Here is a 19,306-nt window from a genome sequence, read left to right on the forward strand (position 1 = left end):
GTGATATTTTTGAAAATATAAGTATTATGGGAAAGGCATCATTACACCACTAACTGGTTTAAAAAAAGTTTTGTATTATTGAAGTTGCGAATGACTTCGTCAATAACACTCACTGGATTCAGAATAATTTCTTTAAACAAACAACTTTCACGAAACTGAATTAAACTCGCATGAAGTCAATTGGACTATAAATGAAAATTAACTGGTAATATAACTTAAGTTGCTGTGCTATCCAACGGCGTCATTGATACCAACCAGAAGGAAGAAAAGGGCATGAATGAGTGCGAGTAAATGTATCTCCGCAAGTGTTCGACGCTCGATTTTAAAACTTTGTACTGGCCCGAAGAGGCGAATGACTGACAATTTCCGAAAATTTTTGATCCTCCCTAACAAAATCCATCTGAGTTACACTTGATGTGAATGCATAAAGCAAGCGACTCAGCAAAATGAGTGAGAGGGATATTCCGAGTGAGAAAAATTCTTGTGAGGAAAAATCAATACCAATCCAGACGTAGTGGCGTTTGGCTCGGTATCGCTACATAAATGAAATAAATTTTTGATTTTGTATAAAGAAAATCGTCCGAATGACATTCTAAGAAACATTAAATAGTTGTGAATGGTAGCTCCGAGAAAAATAAAGAATTTGTATGAGTTGAAATATAGTGTTTAAATTCTTGCGATAATCGTTCAAGTGTACTAGCGGATAATATTGAATGGTGGTTATCAATTTTGAACGGCACATATTTTAGGTATAGTTTTCGATATGTATAAATTATCAATATTTTCGAGAAGTTTAAATGCAATCTAGCATTAGTTTGGCCTGCAGATGGATTACGGAATTGCACCCTACCAATCAAAGTTAAAAGGATAAATCGACGTCGGTGTTAGTGCGCCCCATACCACCCCAGTCGAGTGCGAATCGCTACGAGAAGTAGGGGATGAAAAAATAAACTATAAACTCCAACAACATTAATGAAAATGTATGGTGGTAATACTATCCTTTCAGCAAACGTTTAATACGCCGTTACATATTGTGAAACAGAGTAGGATATGCTGTAACATGCGTTCATTCAAAGCGGACCGAATTGTTTTGCTTTTTATTTAGTTACTTAAGCTTACAAGCTGTGGCGCGAAACACAAAAGCGGTTTGAATCCAATTGTTAAATTGCTTGAATTTTAGTGAATCAACACATCAACATCTTCATAAATTAGCGCTGCATAGAAGATAGTGGCAGTGCGAGTGATAATCGAATTAAAAAAACGCCCCTTTTCATCGCAGATTCAGCTTTGGAAAGAACACCGCAATATGATTATGAATTGTATATTCGATAACTAAAACTTAAATTGTGTAACGTTATGTGGACATCATAAAGTGAAAGAAAAAAAGAACTAAACATTTTATCTTGAGTTAGATTTGTTCGTTACAATAGTGAAAAGGAAATATCATTTTCAGATACTTAAGTGAACGCTTCGGATTACTATGGAAGGATTGGCTTACGTATTGATGTTGATTTTATTCAATGCTGTTCCGAATAGCAATGGTAGGTCTATTATGATAATTATCCAGTATCCAATTATAATCGATCTTAGCTGTAGTATACATGAGCAAGAAGTAGTGATGAACGTAAAGGTTTTGTTCGTGATTTTAGTAAAATAATTATTTTTTCGATTTCTAACGTTATTTAAAGAACGTGCATGATTTGCGACATAATAATACCTCGGGATACATCAGCATTCACAGTCAAAGTTGTCTTTGTAGATGATTCTGGCCCAGATATTATTTTCCTAGTGAATTGCCTGCCTGAGTTCGATCCCAATCTTGAACGTTGAACCTGAACGTGTCTCTGGCAGAAGAGGCGAATGTCCATTAAAATCGAAACAAAGAAATATTTAGATCTGCAACTGTAAGCAATACCCGATGAGATCTTTCTCTCGAATAGTGAATGCATATGATGCAACGTAGAAACTATTATTGCTACTCCTCAGTTAAAGTTCATAAGCTTAATCCGAGCATGAAAGCGATTTCAATTAAAATAAATCTTGAACTACGGAAACACACAAACTAATGACCACCACATTGATTTTAATTATATTTAGATTATTTATTTATAATTTATTATGTTAATTGACAAAAGTTCCGAAGTACTAGACGAAAATACAAATCAGCGATAAAAAGTAGAAGAATGAAGCTTTACAACCGTTTTTTTTTTTAAAAACAATATTTGACAAATGACGCCCATTACTTGACACACAATTTTTGAGTCGTTTTAAGAAATTATTGGCCACTTTGTTTAGCGTATCGGTATCAGTTTCGGTAATTTCACAGCGAATGTAGTACTCCAGATTGACCAAGGTTCTAGGTTTGATGATGTAAACTTTACTTTTTAAATAGCTCCATAAATAGAAGTCACAGTTCTATTCATGGAGCTATTTAAAATAAGTCAGGCGACCGCGGCGACCAAGGAAGTGCTTCTGGAATTAAATCGCTTGCGGAATTTTTTTTTCCAACACTGCCAACGTTTCTCGCGGGTAAAACAATGTTTAAAACATGTGAGTACAGCGCTATAGTTTCTTACCCGAATTCGTTCAACATTTTCTGATGCCCGGACAGCCGGGACGTGGCTCGGGGGTTTTATCACAGACTAGACAGATATACCACTATGAGTAAATTCTTCTAAAAATAAATTTTCGTGGGGTACTAAGGAGTGTATCGAAAATAAGCTATCCACAAATTTCTCTTTCAAATTATGATAAAAAACGATATTTTATTCAAACTAAAAATTGATCTTTCATTGTACGAGGTTAAACTTGAGCATAATGAAAACCGGATGAAATTTAAGTTATTCCTTTTTCGAACTTTTGATCGAACGCTGTTCATCAAGTTCCGGACAAGTGTTGCATCGCATTTTTTGGACGCTTGAGTCCAATTTTTTTGAACTCCTGCATGTTCCCAGCTGCCTTAACAGTCTTCTTGAAAACCCTCTTCACGATTGCTCAGTAACATTCGATGGGTCGAAGCTGAGAGAAATTTGGTGGATTGATATTTTTCTCAACAAAATTTCTACCGTTTTCCGCAAGCCAATTGAGAGTGGGTTTTGACATAATGAGCCGACGCTAAATCCGCCCAAAACAGTGGAGGTGTACTATGCTTCTTATATAAAAGCAGCAATCTCTTCTGGAGACACTCAGATCGATAGATTTCTGCATTTATATGTAGTTCCGGTAGTGTAACAAATGGTTGACTTCAAACCACAGGAACATATTGCTTGCCATACCAATACCTTTCGACCGAATTTCTTCACTTAAATCGACCTGTCCGCATCGGTCACATCCTCCCCAACGAGGACAGTAAAGTATTGTGGACCTGGAAGGGTTTTTGAGTCCTCCTTTACCTAAGTATCATCGTCCATCAAAACGCATGCATCCGGACACTGCAAAAGACGCGAATACAATTTCCGGGCCCTTGTTGCTGCTCGCTTTTTCTGTTCTACACTTTTTTTGAGATCTTCTTCTTCTTATAGGTCTTCAGGTGATTTCGCCTCTTGATACGCTGGATCATTCCGACACTCGTTTCTGCTTTTTTGGCCAAATCACGTATTGACATTGATTTGTTCTTCATGATTAGAGATACCACTTTCTGGTCCAGTTTCGGGTTGGATGAACCGGGTTTTCTGCCTCTTCCTGGTAGCTTATCCAAAGAATAGTATTCCCCAAACTTATTAATCATGGTTTTAACACTGGTATGATGAATTCCAAACCGCTTCGGCAATCTTTGCATAGTAACACCCTTCTCACTTAGCCATGTGTTTCACTTCCTTTTCAATACGCAACATTTTGAAAACGCAGAATTTCAACCGCACAAACAAGTAAACAAACGAAAGCTGACAGCCAAATGCACAGCATGCTGTGATCTGAGTATAAAAAACCTGTTTTAATCCACCTAGTGGTGTAATGATGCCTTTCTCATGTACATATAATATTGTGGTATTCTATTTGTACTTCCGGCAGGCATGGCAAAAACACGGATCCGTTCTGCACGGTACTTACCTTCACTCGTGAGCACACCACCAGGAGTATTGAATGCTACGCTTCGTGCCCGTGTTGAAAAACACACACCGAACGCAGTAAAAAAAGCACTCGTAGCGGTGGTCGTGTAATTGTCAAACACCGGTGCTTGGATTTTCGGGCAGCACTGAAGTCGAGTGTTCCTGACTTCGGCAAACACCGAAGCCGAGTGTTTCCGATTTTGCCACATACGTTGCTTGTACTATAAGCACCTATAGCGCCACGGTATGACGAAAAATGCGTTTGAATGATTAATTCTTTTTTCATCAATACGCGTCTGATTGAATTCAATTGATTGACAGTATAACCAACGCATGGGTGCTCTTCGGTGCCTTCGCGAAATTGAAAACACTCGGCTCCGGTGTTTAACGAAACTGAAAATACGCGGTTTCGGTAAATGCCGAAGCTTGAAACACCAGTGCCGAAAATAAAACAGCGCCACGAGCACCGTGGCTTCGGATATTGCGTTTCGTGTTTCTCTTTGTGCACTGGCACGCAATGACATTCTCAATACACGCGGTGGCGGTGGTTATATGAAGCACGCAGTGCAGTGCAGTGTTTGGACATGCCTGACTTCCGGAACCGGATACCGGGAACCAGCATAGCCGGAATCGGTTTGTTTAGTAGCCTACTGATAATGACTATCGATTTGTGTAGTTTTGAGACCAGTTTAGAAATTTTTTTACGTTTTTTGTTTCGCCGGTTTAAGTGACGGTGTACAATATTGAACACGCTTTACCCTATAACTCCGGAACCGGAAGTCGGATCCGGATGAAATTCAGGAATTCCGTATGGGACCACGAGAGCTTTCATTTGAATCTAAGTTTGTGGAAATCGGTCAAACCATCGCTGAGAAAAGTGAGTGAGATCCATTTTGGTATATATGACCACTATTTCCGGTACTTCCGGAACCGGATACCGGGAACCAGGATAGCCGGAATCGGTTTGTTTAGTTGCCTACTGATAATTACTATCGATTTGTGTAGTTTTGAGACCAGTTTAGACATTTTTTTACGTTTTTTGTTTCGCCGGTTTAAGTGACGGTGTACAATATTGAACACACTTTACCCTATAACTCCGGAACCGGAAGTCGGATCCGGATGAAATTCAGGAATTCCGTATGGGACCACGAGACCTTTCATTTGAATCTAAGTTTGTCAAAATCGGTTCAGCCATCTCCGAGAAAACCTAGTGAGATTATTTGACACATACACACACACATACACACACACACACACACACACACACACACACACAGACATTGCTCAGCTCGATGAACTGAGTCGAATGATATATGACACTTGGCCCTCCGGGCCAATTTTCACTAGTCGGTTTTTCAAGTGATTGCATAACCTTTCTATATGAGAAAGACAAAACCATCACAAATACATGCGTACGACACATATGTATGTGGATAGCTTATTTTCGATACACTCCTTAGTTCCACCTATATTGAACTGCGCGAACTATCGGTTCACCCCTTGTGTTATGTAAACATTTTTTTAACAAGTTAGTTCCACCCTGTTTGTCAACACAGATCAATTGCTTGCAGGGATGCCGGATTTCATCGAACTTTGTAGAATATTTGAAATTGAATCCTCGCAAAAAATATGGGAAACGTTGATAATAAATTTAACGTTTTTAGCAATGTTTGAAGGCAACCATTTATTTTTGTCAACGTTACTCAGAAAAATGACTTCTCAACCGATTAATGGTTTGTGGTATATGCATAGCGGTAATATTTATACTTTTTAGCTAATTTTCGGCACAGAATGTTTAAAAAGTTCATTATCGGGCCCGATGTTAAATGAACTTGTAGTCATCTAGGATCTTTTTGATTGCGGCACCCGAAATAAAGTGGCGGCAGTCCAGAAGCAAGTAAATATCGTAACAGGAGTTGAATTGGGTTCGATTTTGTATTGCGTTGGAGGATGAGAAGTAGGCAAAATTCTGAACTTACTTTTAGTAATATGTATTAAATCTGGACGTAAACAAATCACGTGGACGTAAACAAATCAGTACATTACAGATAATTCTGTATGAATGGCCACTCTGTTGGTAAATGAAAAAATTACACAGTCTGGATGACAAATTGGATGTTTTAGATAGGGTAACGTAGCGCCATCATGACATATGCGAGTTCTGTCCCAACTAAAGGAATATTCGAAGTCACTTAAAGAATCCAATTTGAGTGTTCTGTCTGTTTGTCTGTGTTTTTATTTTTGTCACAGAACCTGTTTTTACAAAAAAAATTACCCACAGCCAGAGATGGCATTTCACTAGAGTGATACACCAGGGCGTAGGTTTCAATTAGACACTGCGGATACATTTGCTCCGCTCCACACAAAGCGGAAAGCGCACTTCTCCTCAGTGTCCAGACAGACAGACTTTGAGTGCGTGCTTGTGTTGAAAGAAGCTGGTGCGAGAGAATAACATTCTCTTCGCACGAATCGCTCTCACGTGCTCTCGCCTAAATACACCCAAGTGATCACTGGCGCGTGATGGTGAGCGAACACTTCTGTGAACTTCAATTAATAGAGAGTAGATTTGGCCTTGCTATGAAAAATTTGCAATGAAAACCGAAAACCACGCTTCTTCTACGCAAACCATACACCAGAGTGCTCACCGGCGTGTACACCTCTGTGAAAGTATCCGCATCCTCCTCAGAGAATTTATTAGCTCTGCTCCAGCACGTTGGTGCGATTCAGTGGAGGAGGTAAAAGGAAATAAACAAAAGCACTCATGATGCGTGCACACTTCATGCAACAGTGGTGTATATATGTGAAAGAGAAGAGCTCGCGTTGAAGTTTTCAGTGCGAGGGGAGAGATTTTTCTTGCTCTTCGTCACACAGAGGAGATGGACATCTCTGCCCATAGCTTCAAAGTATTACACGAAGACACCGGCATTTTCGGCATTATTTAAAAAGTTTTTTAACTCACAAATAGTTGTAATGTACGACTGATTCTTCAAAAATGAAATTAAAAAAATGCGGTGAGCTACACTCCTGTGCCCCATGATGGAAAACTAATAGACGAAAATAAATGAATCTGCTTTCCGATGCTGTGTTTAGTTTCTCCCTTCCTTGTTTGATTCCAGTGCACTGTGGTCCGAAACGGGAAATTAGCGTGATAAAAATATTTTCACTATTAAATATTAGTTTTTTGTAGTTGGTGTCTTCACAAAAGTTGTTTGTAGTCAAATGGCGCTCCTTTTGATGAAAATAGTTACTAGGGTGGTTTTTATTTAGATTGAAATCTGAAATCTAACTTTCTTAATTGAACTCAAAAATGATTTTGTTGTACAATAAAGTTGTAGGAAATTCTATTTTGAGCAACTTTGTTGCAAAAGGCACCTCTCTATCTCTTCATTTGATCGAGTTACATTAATTTTCCCGAGTAAAAGTAGGGTGGTTCCAGAAAAAAACACTTTTTGTTGTTCTAACTTTTTTGTGAAATGTTCTACCGGAAAGTTGTCTTCAGAAGAGTTGTTGAAGAGTTTGATTTCAGATTTCAATCTGAATGAGGACCACCCTAGTAACTGTTTTCATCAAAAGGAGCACCATTTGATTACAAACAACTTTTGTGAAGACACCAACTACAAAAAACTAATATTTAATAGTGAAAATATTTTTGTCACACTAATTTCCCGTTTCGGACCACTGTGCAGTGTAATCGAACACTGAGCCAAATTTTCTTCTTCACATTATATGATATTCTAATGATTTTTTACTATTAGCATTGCCAACGATAGCTACAAGGTGTATTCAACATCATGTCAAATATATATGATAATCTTTTGAAACATAAAACTTTTCTTAACGTTATTTCCACAAGGTTGTCATATAACGAATGAAATTTCCAGCCTGAGTCAAATTTATTGGCGTGCCTTGTAACTATTACTAGATATCCACACAACATACATTGGAAGAATTCATGAAGCGCATATTATATTCACTTCAAATTTATATAGATAGGTTCATCTATATCATAGGAGTGTATTTTTAAATTCATATATAACTTTTGATGTAGGTTTTACCAGTTCAATATAGCAGTTATAAATAGATCAAATGATTGCCATTTGATTGACCAAGTGATACGTATAAGATTCAAATTAAAAAGACTGGGATTATGGTGTTTATGGAAATCGAAAACTACAATAGAAATAATTATCAAAAAAATATTGCTATATTTTTCGTATATAAAGCGTTCCATAATATGTATAATTTCATTCTAATATTTAAACTACACTTACTTCTTTGGAACTGACTGATTTCATCTGATATTGACTGTTACCAGACGAATCAGATGCACTACGAATAGCAGATAATCACAAACTTCTACTTTTTGAGGATTTATTCTATACTAGCGGTCAGTTCCGTAAGGGAGCACCTCCTGATATTTGTGGAGGAGAAGTGGGATTCCGAAACTGAAAATCAAAAAATTAAATCCTCTTACTAGATAGACAGAGTAATGAAACGTACCGGATATTTATTTCATGGTCCGTTAGAGCATATCCTTGAACGAAGTTGAATGAGCTATCTTGTCAGCAATTTAAAATAACATTGACAACTTCCTAAAAAACTGTTTGCTGAAGTTATATGATATGATGAATATCGAGGACACAACTCTTTCTTCAGCTTCATGCAGTACTATTCACGCATATGTTTTCGTAAAAACAAACTCCATTATATGTCTAAGTTAAAATATTATCGCAATAAAACTTGCTATTTTCTTCAGCTTAAGAAAGCAGTGTACCTTTTTCTTCCTTTTCGCAGATTTTATATACGCTTCCAATAAAGGTTATAGGTTTTCATATAACTTTTATTAAATATAATAAGCATGCAATCCATAGAAAAATGTAATGAATATTAAAATTATATTGGCTTAAGTTTTATCGACTTTTCGCATAACTTGTATATGGTAATCTTATTAATATCATAAAGATTATTAGGATATAAAATTTATTGAACATAAGTTAGATTTTATATAGAGTTCCATTAATGGTCATAAGTTGTCATATATGTTTTATGGAATATCATCTACATACGATTTATATTACACATCCAATGAATATAAATTATGTAACGTGTGAGGTTTCATCGGATTTCCATATAAATTATATGGAATATTCTTATAATTTTCATTATGGTAAAGTCTATTTACATTTAACGTACACTTTAAATAACGATTATATATTTAGGTTATCGGGATATTGATCATGTCGTTTAGACATGCGTGGAGTATCGTGATGTCAGATCTCAACTAATAAATTCTTTGCGTACCCAAGGTAGACTATCCAATGTCCCAGTTCGAGACATTCTTGCTTGTCGTGACCTTTCATACATGAAACTTATTTATCATTTCATAAAGAAAACTGGAGTTTCAATTTAATAAAGGCCCCTTTCAAGACTTAGTTCTGATCCCAGCTGCGTCCATGAGTTCAACCAATAGATAAATTAGAATAAAAATAATGTAATGATACAAACAAACTCGAAACAGTTTATGAAATTATTAACAAAATGTCTGAAAATAACAGCTTATTTTATAATTTATAGAAGTTAATCGTTTGGTTCAAATAATATTTCCGAGTAGATTTCATAATTAATGACGAGTTACCTAAGATGATATTTAAGTAATAAGAGAATATGTTTTAATAAATGCAAAACGTTGTGACTATGTTAGAATTAAATTAGGATAAGAATATTATGTAAAAGTGATGCTACGGCGAAGAAAAACTTATGTAAACTGCCTTAAGAAATAAACGTATTTATGAAAAAAAAATAACGATTATAGGTTTCCATATAACCTTTATAAATTATATTGTGCATATGATTCATATGACAATTCTAATGAAAATAAATAAGATTTTCATTTCAGTGAAGAACAAAAAGTCTCAGGTTCCTTTGTGAAACCCTTTATTTATTGGGATTTAACTAATTTTCAATCAAGAAGAAATTAGACCAAAACCAGGAAGTAGATCCGTATAGAGAACAATACACACTTAAAACAGATTCTTGAGTTCGGCATATTGAAATACCGAATTCGAACGGCAACACGACATTTTACTGATTGTTTAGTGATTCAAATGCAAATGATTCGAAATCAGCAAATCCGTTTGCCGAGATTTCGAACAGTGGGTTAGATTTTACTGAAACTCTGTGAGACATCTGTCATCTAATGTCTCTTGGCAGTTTTGCACAGCATCACGTCGCCATTGCCCATGAAGCTGGAAAACGTATTAATTGGATGAAACATCTTTATTCCTATATTTCGTAAAAAGATAAGTGAAATCAAAAACTATCTACTTTTCATGTACATATTCACAAATATCTGCTTATTTCCAAGTAGAGGCGTTAAGAAACAATAGAAATAATAGTCTTTAGCCGAGATGTTTTGTTTAGTGTGCTTTTCCGTTTTGTATGCTGAATTAAAATTAACAATAATAAAATAGAATTTTTTTTGTTTAATTGAGCGAATTTTTGGCACAAAGTTTGGTTAGGTTAGTTTGTTTATATCATTTTATTTCATCTCGGCATCAACCATCGTAGTTCACCAAGGAGGTTGGGATTTCCTTTGGGCCCATCAATAAAGATTCGAGCCGACGACACGACCAGGCACTCTGAAGGAAAAACGGTTTAAAAAATGTTCGTTAATGATTTACCATCAATTACCATAAATTGAGCGGTCCCTCGTTATTGATAAAATCAATTTGATCGAGCAACACTGTTTAGTTCAGTTTTTGCAATGACTGAGCGGAAATATATATTGGAGAAGCCAAGTGAAAGAAAAACTGACAGAAAAGATGAATTTTTGGAAAAAGATACGCTCAGAGACAGGACTCGAACCTGCGTTCTTATGCATTCCGTGCATACGCGCTACCATTTCGCCACTCTGATCTTGCTTTAACCACACTAAAACTCACAGACATAGTAGCAACGTACATCGAACATGGTCTACATCCTGGCCGTCATCCGACCGACACCTTATATCCAAACATCTTCTCTGTCCATCAGACACTAGTCCTCTCGCTTTATACCTATTTCTCCGATCAAGCATTGAGTAGGAGAGTGTATTTATAATCGCTTGTCACCTTCTTTAATGGTGCCAGTCGCTGGCTGGACATCGTCAGCGACAGACCCCTATGAAGGTTGTATTGATTGTCTGCCCTTTCCTACCAGAAGCAGATTGTTACGGAAAATCAAACCGCAATTGTTTTTAACGATTTATTAGTTTTTAGTTTGATGTAAAGCCGCCATGACTAAGTTCAGTTTTTGCAATGACTGAGCGGAAATATATATTGGAGAAGCCAAGTGAAAGAAAAACTGACAGAAAAGATGAATTTTTGGAAAAAGATACGCTCAGAAACAGGACTCGAACCTGCGTTCTTATGCATTCCGTGCATACGCGCTACCATTTCGCCACTCTGATCTGACTGTTTAGTTGCTACGAACAAGTTTCCAAGGCGTCCCAATATAAATAAACAAAGATTTTGCCTCCAGAAGTTTGCTATAGGTGAAACAAACTAGAGGGTCGGGTTCAGGTTTTCCGTCTCTGGTGCAGCGAACAATCTCCAAAAATTCAAATTGTAGACTCGATCGGTTAAGGGACGACACGATTCGGTTTGGCGTGATAAAGGTGTCGCTGTTTTGTCTGAACCACCGAAAAAGCATCCTGATTCCGGGAGCACTCACGAAAACATAGACCCTTATTACCGTTCTCACTTCCACTTTCACATTCACTTACACTTACATGTCACTTCATTTGATTTTCCCTATTACCAGTATCACGCATAGTGAAGTGATCACTGTAGTGGAAAAAAACTCAACTTTTTCAACGAAATGTTGGTGGCGTAATGTTCATAATGACATCAAGTTCATCCAAATAATTACTTTTGTCTTTGAAGCGACTTCCGTACTAAGGGCCTAAATTCACTTTACTCGATTTTCACCGTGAAGTGATACCCATAATAAGGGTCATAGTCACTTCACTTGGTTTTCACCGTGTAGTGACACCGGTAATAAGGGCCATAGCCTATTCCATTGCTGATGTCGAGGGAACGGAAAGTGAACGACAATCACGATCAAATTTTAACGATTACCTGGAAAATCACTTTATTTATGCTACAGACGTCAGCTATATTACTGTCTTCTGGTTTGGTACTCCATATGAAAATTTTTGATACGCCTGACATAACGGCGATCGCTCATAGACATCCAAAGTAAAAATATCGATTACATTACATTTGTCAACGAAATGTGGTCTATGCGTTACAAGAAACTACAAGCCCCAATTTTCATTTTATCTTTTCAACTAATGCATTGAAAAATTCAAAGTAATTGTTTTCATAAATGTAATAAAATGCAGAGTTGACTTGATTACAGACACTTTATTTATTTAAAATAAAAGTGTTGAATGAATGGGGTAAACTATCTTCGTTCACAAAATTCAAGTAGCCGGAAAAGTATTCTAGGATAAAAGTCTATTTGCACTATGGCGGGCCGGTCGATCCGGGACGCCGAGTTTTTCTCGGTGCCGACGGTGCGAAAACTCGGCGAGGGATATCGGTGGCAACAAAATGGATTGTACGCCGAATTCGGTATTCCAATACATGCACCCGCCGGCAGCTCAGTCATCGCCGACGAGGAAATAAAACGTACCGGATTGACCGTCCCGGCATAGTGCGAATAGACTTCAAGAGTGGATGATTTGCAAAAAATCACTTTTAATCCTATCCTTCCGCTCCGGCGAGTATCAAAGGTTCGAATCCGACTCGATGTCGATAGCGCAAAAATAATTTTCGTTCAAAAATGCTGTCGGATTGATGCTGGAATTTCCAGTTCGCTTTCCGGAACATTTTGAAGTTCTAGTTTGCTAGAACTTGGTGGGTTGTACTTGTTCGGCTTACGAACGGGTAACCTGGAAATAAATAACTATTTTAAAAAGCTGTCGTTAGTGCATATATTATGAATACCTTACCTGGAATATTGTTGATAAAGTCATTTTTCGGTTAGCACAATCACAATTTCGGTACCATTTTAGATTATTTTTATTTTTCAACAGAACAACATTGGTAACTACGGTCTGTTATTCGAAATCAACAATTTTTGGCCCTTGTTGCCAGTTTCAATATTTTTTCAAGTGATTTAGTTTTGACGTTACCAGTTACTGGGGGGTAGTTAAATTTGCGATACAGTTTTAATAGACGAGTGGCAGGTCGTGTCGTCGTTCGAGCCCTTCTAAGAAAACAGAATACGGATAGAAAAAGTGCGGCTTGTCGGTTACGTCACTTATACGATTATATCTTCTAAATCGTATCAAGAAATGTTTACGTCACCTAAGATTTTTGTCTGTTGAACCGGAAAGTTTCGCCAAGACACATCCGAATTTGATTTTTTTTGTAATAAAATTTTATTCTGGCCTTTTTGCGTAAAAGCTTTACGTGGCCGATTGGCTTACATTTTTGTTACTTAAATTTTTTTTTTGCTATTGGATCTCGTCGTCACCCTTTTTCTAGGGGGAGATTAGTTTCCATTTCCATCCAACGAGGATCGGGGGTCACTTCGTCCGCGGCTTATCTCATCATTCATTGCTTCATCGTCGGTGTTGTGTGTGATTTCCGTTTTCTTTTCGTTGTGCTTGTTGATCGTAGTCTTGGGCTCGTTGAGACTTGCTGTAGATGCGCCTTGTTGTACATTGGTTGTAGTTGCTGGTTGGTTGGAGGGTAAGTTGTTAACTGCAGCTGGTGTACTTTCTTCTATAGTGGATACTGATGGTTTCGTTGAAGGGGATGCTTCATTGTTTTTGGTGGCTGTCACAGGTGTACTGGGGTTGCTTTGGGTTGGTATGAAGGAAGCACCGTTGTACTTTGGTGTATTTGTCTCCTTGTCCAGTTTATCACATGGCTTACCGTAGTGAACAGCTTTCTGGCAATATTGACATGTGGCCATCTGATTGTCATAGGTAACAAGTGATTTGCACGGAAGTCTTGTATCTTGACCGAAAATCACATAAGAAGATATAAGTGTATGCGTAACAAACGTACGCCATTTAGAATACCGGGGAAAAAGTTCTTCCACTTTTCTTTTTCGATAGAGAGAATCTCTCCGTATTGGGACATAGTTTTGCGAATATAAGAATCGGTGACGCTTGAGGGAAGATCATGCACACGCACTTCTATAGCACTATCTTCCATATATACTGGAATGTTGTACTTAATGTTCTCGTGCTCCACATAGTGCATTGTTATTGTCTTTTGCGAATTGAATTGCATCCAACTCTTTATAAAACTGGATGTAAACAACATTATTTGTCTTATTGCATTGAAGTAAACGTTTAATGTCAGGATGCATCTGCTCCTTAAGCAAACCTTCAAGTTCTCGTATCGAAGGTCGAATTTTTCACTGCCTGAAGTCAACAACAATTGTATTCTTTCGTGTCGGCGGTAGCTTTTGTTCGTTTGGTTCACTCATTTCGAGGTCGTTCTATTGTTCACTACACAATACTGTACTTGGATTCTTCCGTCCCGAACGTAAGCGGTTTTGTTATATCGACTGACTTGGGTGAGATGTGAAAGCGAACAAAGTCCTGGCATTACATTCCTTTTGTGGAATTTGGCCTTTCTGTTTCAACAGACTTCGCAGCCGATTCTTAGTGTACAGAATCATTACATGGCTATGGATCCTACTGACACTATGAATCCTTCCAGGTCAGGGATCGAACATACGACAACTGGCTTGTAAGACCAGAGATGAAAGCGACCAGATGTGAAAGCGAACTGATCCGAATTTGATCATTGACCTCATAGTAGCTTTCAAATAAGCCTGAGTTTATCTGTATTCGTTGAGCCACCTGAGAAGATTGAGTCTATAAAAAAGCGGTAATATCTTCGGAACCGGAAGTGTCCGATATTTGATCTTCGAACTTGATCAATGGCCTAATAGTAGCCTTCAAACAAAGACATCATATTAACAAGATATTTCACGAACAAATCATTGGCAACATCCTTTTATGCGAGCATAGAGCCCTCATGCGAGTCCGCATCGAATCTTGTACATACAAGTAGACGAGAGGAATGTCAGGTTACAATTGACATGATATGTTGAATGTGATGTCGTGCGATGGTGTTGCAGAATTGAATATTGAATTCATTCAAAGCTCATAGGATCTGCTTCAAACGATCCCAAGCTTGTTGAAATCGGTTCGGTTATCTACGAGAAAATTGAATGAAGAGTAAAAGCCTCGTTTTGTTGGTTATATCTTTTATTCTACCTCTGAAATCGGAATTGACCGTAATTTGATCTTCGAAGTTAATCAATTAATCAAATGTAACTTTTAAACGAGCCTAAGCTTATTGAAATCGGTTCAGTTACATCTGAGAAATAGAGCGGGAGTAAAAGATTGCGTTTTGTCGGTTACGTCACTTTTATCATTTCCGAAATCGAAAATGGTCGCCATTTGATCTACGAACTTGATCAATGAATCAATAGAAACTTTCAAACGAGCCTAAGTTTGACGTGACATAGTGGAATTAAACGGTACAACAACAGTACTATTAGTATTATGCTTGATGTTATCTTGACTTAAATGTGCTTTTAGTTCATTTCGGTTTTATTTATTGTTCAAAATCTAAAAGTGAAATCATCGTGTCATCAAAATTTCTAGTATCGTAGTGACCTAACATGATTGTATATCCAATAAATTTCGTTACATTTCTTGTTCAAGGCACTCCGTTGAAGGTGCGTACTTGTTTGCAGTATGGAACGACTTCTGCTACCAACACGAATAGTCAGTACAACCAAGATGGCATGGATGATTACGATAGCTATGATGATTCTGCAGATCCTACAGACTTCTCACTGTTGGACAAAAACACGGTAAATTTATAATTGATAGCTATACAAAATAAACCATTTTATAACGTTCAATAAATTTTCAGTCAACTGTAGTTGCATGTGCACGTTATGCGACTTTTTGCTATGCGTTGTGGACGTTTGATGCGACGAAGAACACATCCAAAGTTGTAGTTCAAGGTGAGACTTTTAGTTAGCTGGACCTTTTGGTTTTGAATTGATTCCATTACTTGTCTATAGGTTGCTGGGAGTTGTCGGACAAGAAAGAGACATGCCATAGCAATGAATGTGTTAGTCATAAGGAAACACAAAGCGGACATTACTTCTGTTGTTGCTCGGGTGACAATTGCAACGGTAACTTCAGCTATACCTCCGGTCCAATCGTACCGGAAAGCGTCGGCTCGGGTTCTGAAAGCGAGTATACCCCATTTGCTCCGTATACGTCGATATGGAGCTCTCCGACGGTTTACATATGTTTCGTTATGGTTGGTATCATTCTAATGTTGATAATCGGATTTTTGACATGTCGGAAGACATCGAAAGCAGTTTCAGAACTGGCCCCGCTGGAACCTTCTGGGCCAGGTTACAGTTCCAATTTATACAATGTAGATAACTTAAAACTGGTTTCAATGATTGGTCAGGGCAAGTGAGTAAAAATTCTCGATGCAAAAGTAACGAATCGAATAATACATTATTTTCTCTTTAAGATACGGTACCGTTTGGAAGGGTATCGTCAACGAACAGCTTGTAGCAGTGAAACTGTTCACTGCTCAACATCGTCAATATTTTTTGAACGAAAAGGATATCTATACAATTCCTCTCATGGAATCGCCTTCACTGTTAACCTATTTTGGTAAGATTCAATTTATTACATGAGTAAAAGAAATTAATTTTTATTTGTTCATTTTAGGGTGTGATGAACGCCGCACGATGGACGGTCGTATAGAGTATCTTTTGGTGCTTTCATTGGCTCCACTAGGATGTCTACAGGATTGGTTAACTGATAACCAGATGGATTTCAATGTGTTTTGTCGAATGAGCAAATCGATCGCCAATGGGCTTGCTCATATGCACACAGAGATTCGAAAAGGAGATTTGATTAAACCTTGCGTATGCCATCGTGATCTTAACTCACGAAATGTCCTGGTGAAACCTGATCTTTCTTGTTGCATATGTGATCTCGGATTTGCAATGAAAACATTTGGACCGCGTTACGAATGCAGAGGCGAAATAGCTTTGGCCGAAACAAAAAGCATAAATGAGGTGGGAACTTTGCGCTATATGGCACCGGAGGTGTTAGAAGGGGCGGTAAATTTGCGGGATTGTGAATCAGCGTTAAAACAAATAGACGTCTACTCACTAGGTTTGGTAATATGGGAATTAGCGACACGATGCGAGGATTTTTATCCAGATCAGAACTCTGTGCCCGACTATAAAGCACCATACGAAGAAGAAATTGGTACCAATCCAAACTTTGAACAGATGCAAGTGCTGGTATCAAGAAATAAAGCTCGACCAAGATTCTCCAGTAACTATGAGAATAGTACTGCTGCTAAGGTAGTTAAAGATACTTGTGAAGATTGCTGGGATCACGATGCTGAAGCTCGTTTAACTGCACTTTGTGTCCAAGAACGTATTCAAGAAATCACAACGATGAATCCTAAGGTACAACTGCACAAAGGTCAAACACCTACATTAAACACGAACAACCTAATTATTTCACCTCCTGCGTCATACGCAAAAGTCAATCCAACGGCTCTTTCATTCATGACACCGCCTAATCAACAAATTGTTCCACAGAGTCACCATTATTGCGATTCTACCAGCACTTCAGTAGCACATCCCAAAATCATAAACGTTCCTTTGAAGTCTCGGGATTCAACTATTCCGAATGGTGTGCAAAAACATAATATTAACGATGCTTACATTCCGGACGACGAAGATAGATTCAAATCGATTACTAACGATAATAATACAAACGTTACATTTCGTTATCCGCGTGTGCTTCCCAAGCTGGAAAACAATGAAGCTCATCATAAAATAAAAGGTTTGAATAGTGTTAAAGCGATGTTACAGAAAACTTTTCAGAAAACCAACGCTTACGTCCAGCAGGACTGTGACGATAAATCCAATTTAGTCGAAAAATCTCACATTTCAAAAGTTAATGCGGATAAGACACTTTCCAAGCAAGTCAACGTAAACTCAGCGAATCCTCACATAACGCTAATAAATGCGGCAGATAATGATATTGAAAAGAAGTTAACGGAGCGCCCCAGTAATCTGGATCTTAGTAGTAGTAATGGTGGACGTTACGAACACAATCTCATTCGTTCGTTGAATTCGAAATTTAAAACATTAACTGATGACTTCACCAGTCAAACATTTACCATGATCCAATCCGATTCGTCGAATCCAAAACTTCGTATTGTTGTTTCTAAATCCGCAAACGCAGTTAAGAATTTAAATACTAGCCGATCCAGTCTCTCTGATCAGAATCATAATGACAGTAAACACATGAAACGACAGCGTTCACTGGAAGTATTCCATGAAGTTTTTGGACCCAAAGGCAGCATTGAACGACTGCGGAATCCAAGTCAACGAGTAAAAACTCCTGGTGACGTACCACCTTCGGTACGCAAAGTTCGAGCTTCGAAGACCCTCTCACTGTACGACGATCGAATGATGGATACTAGTAAGTTTGCCAACTCCGTATAGCATGAGGAGGTTCTTCTGCTGGAGCTTTAAACAAGAAGCCACAGTGAGAGGGTAGACAGAAAGCCATACAAAGACTTAGTAAGTGATAGGTTTAATAAAAAGTGACGTACAGAAATGGGAGATTCTCAATCGACTCAGTTTGAAAGTAGTATATTTAGATTTCTTTTGGAAAATCTATTATATAATCATAATTGAGAAATTTATACAGGTTTGTGTTTGAAGTATTCCATTTTGGAAGTAAAATAATATTCATTAATATAAATGAATGAGTATGAAACCCTTTTTTCATATAATCGAGTGATGAAAGCAAAATAGATTTAAGCTTTTAGTCAAATGATCAGTATGTTCAAACCTATTCAGAAACATTCAGAATCAATTCACAAGGAATAATTGAGATAAACTTGGTAAGCGCACTCAAAGTATTAGCATAAGTATAAAACATTAAGTATATTATAGCACATAAATATAAATTTAAGGTATTACAAATGAAAATATGATTGTTTATGAGTAGAGAAAACCTAATTAGTTTAGGGGATGGTGGTGAGCTTATTTCGTCCGCGTTTCTTATCGCCGTTTATTCATGTAATGATTTGTCCTAAACATATATTTACAGATATTTACCTATCGTTTTTCAGTTTCTGTACAATAAAAAAAAACAAAACACTATATACCCTTAA

General features: G+C 37.5%; 1 protein-coding gene across 3 annotated transcripts; it reads left to right on the top strand.

Moving 5' to 3' along the window:
* The first annotated feature begins 480 nt into the window (after positions 1-480).
* On the top strand, positions 481-19,121 carry LOC131434404 (bone morphogenetic protein receptor type-2). 3 transcript variants are annotated; one of them, XM_058601078.1, is made up of 7 exons: positions 481-749; positions 809-1,541; positions 15,787-15,938; positions 16,001-16,094; positions 16,155-16,560; positions 16,622-16,767; positions 16,825-19,121. In XM_058601078.1, exons 2-7 carry the CDS (start codon positions 1,481-1,483, stop codon positions 18,627-18,629), a joined length of 2,664 nt encoding a protein of 887 aa, XP_058457061.1. In that variant the 5' UTR covers positions 481-749; positions 809-1,480; the 3' UTR covers positions 18,630-19,121. The 3 variants fall into 3 exon arrangements, with proteins under 3 accessions (XP_058457061.1, XP_058457062.1, XP_058457060.1); XM_058601079.1 differs by having other exon boundaries at positions 1,280-1,541; XM_058601077.1 differs by having other exon boundaries at positions 1,454-1,541.
* Positions 19,122-19,306: the final 185 nt, after the last annotated feature.

Source organism: Malaya genurostris, chromosome 3 (genome assembly GCF_030247185.1).
Source record: "Malaya genurostris strain Urasoe2022 chromosome 3, Malgen_1.1, whole genome shotgun sequence".
Taxonomy (NCBI): Eukaryota; Metazoa; Arthropoda; class Insecta; order Diptera; family Culicidae; genus Malaya; species Malaya genurostris.

What these genes read in the sequence shown, in the direction of transcription:
- LOC131434404 (XM_058601078.1), top strand. Translation starts at nt 1,481, where the DNA reads ATGGAAGGATTGGCTTACGTATTGATGTTGATTTTATTCAATGCTGTT. An exon ending in CACTGTTGGACAAAAACACG is followed by an intron (nt 15,939 to 16,000) that starts GTAAATTTATAA and finishes ATAAATTTTCAG; the next exon opens with TCAACTGTAGTTGCATGTGC. An exon ending in TCAATGATTGGTCAGGGCAA is followed by an intron (nt 16,561 to 16,621) that starts GTGAGTAAAAAT and finishes TTTCTCTTTAAG; the next exon opens with ATACGGTACCGTTTGGAAGG.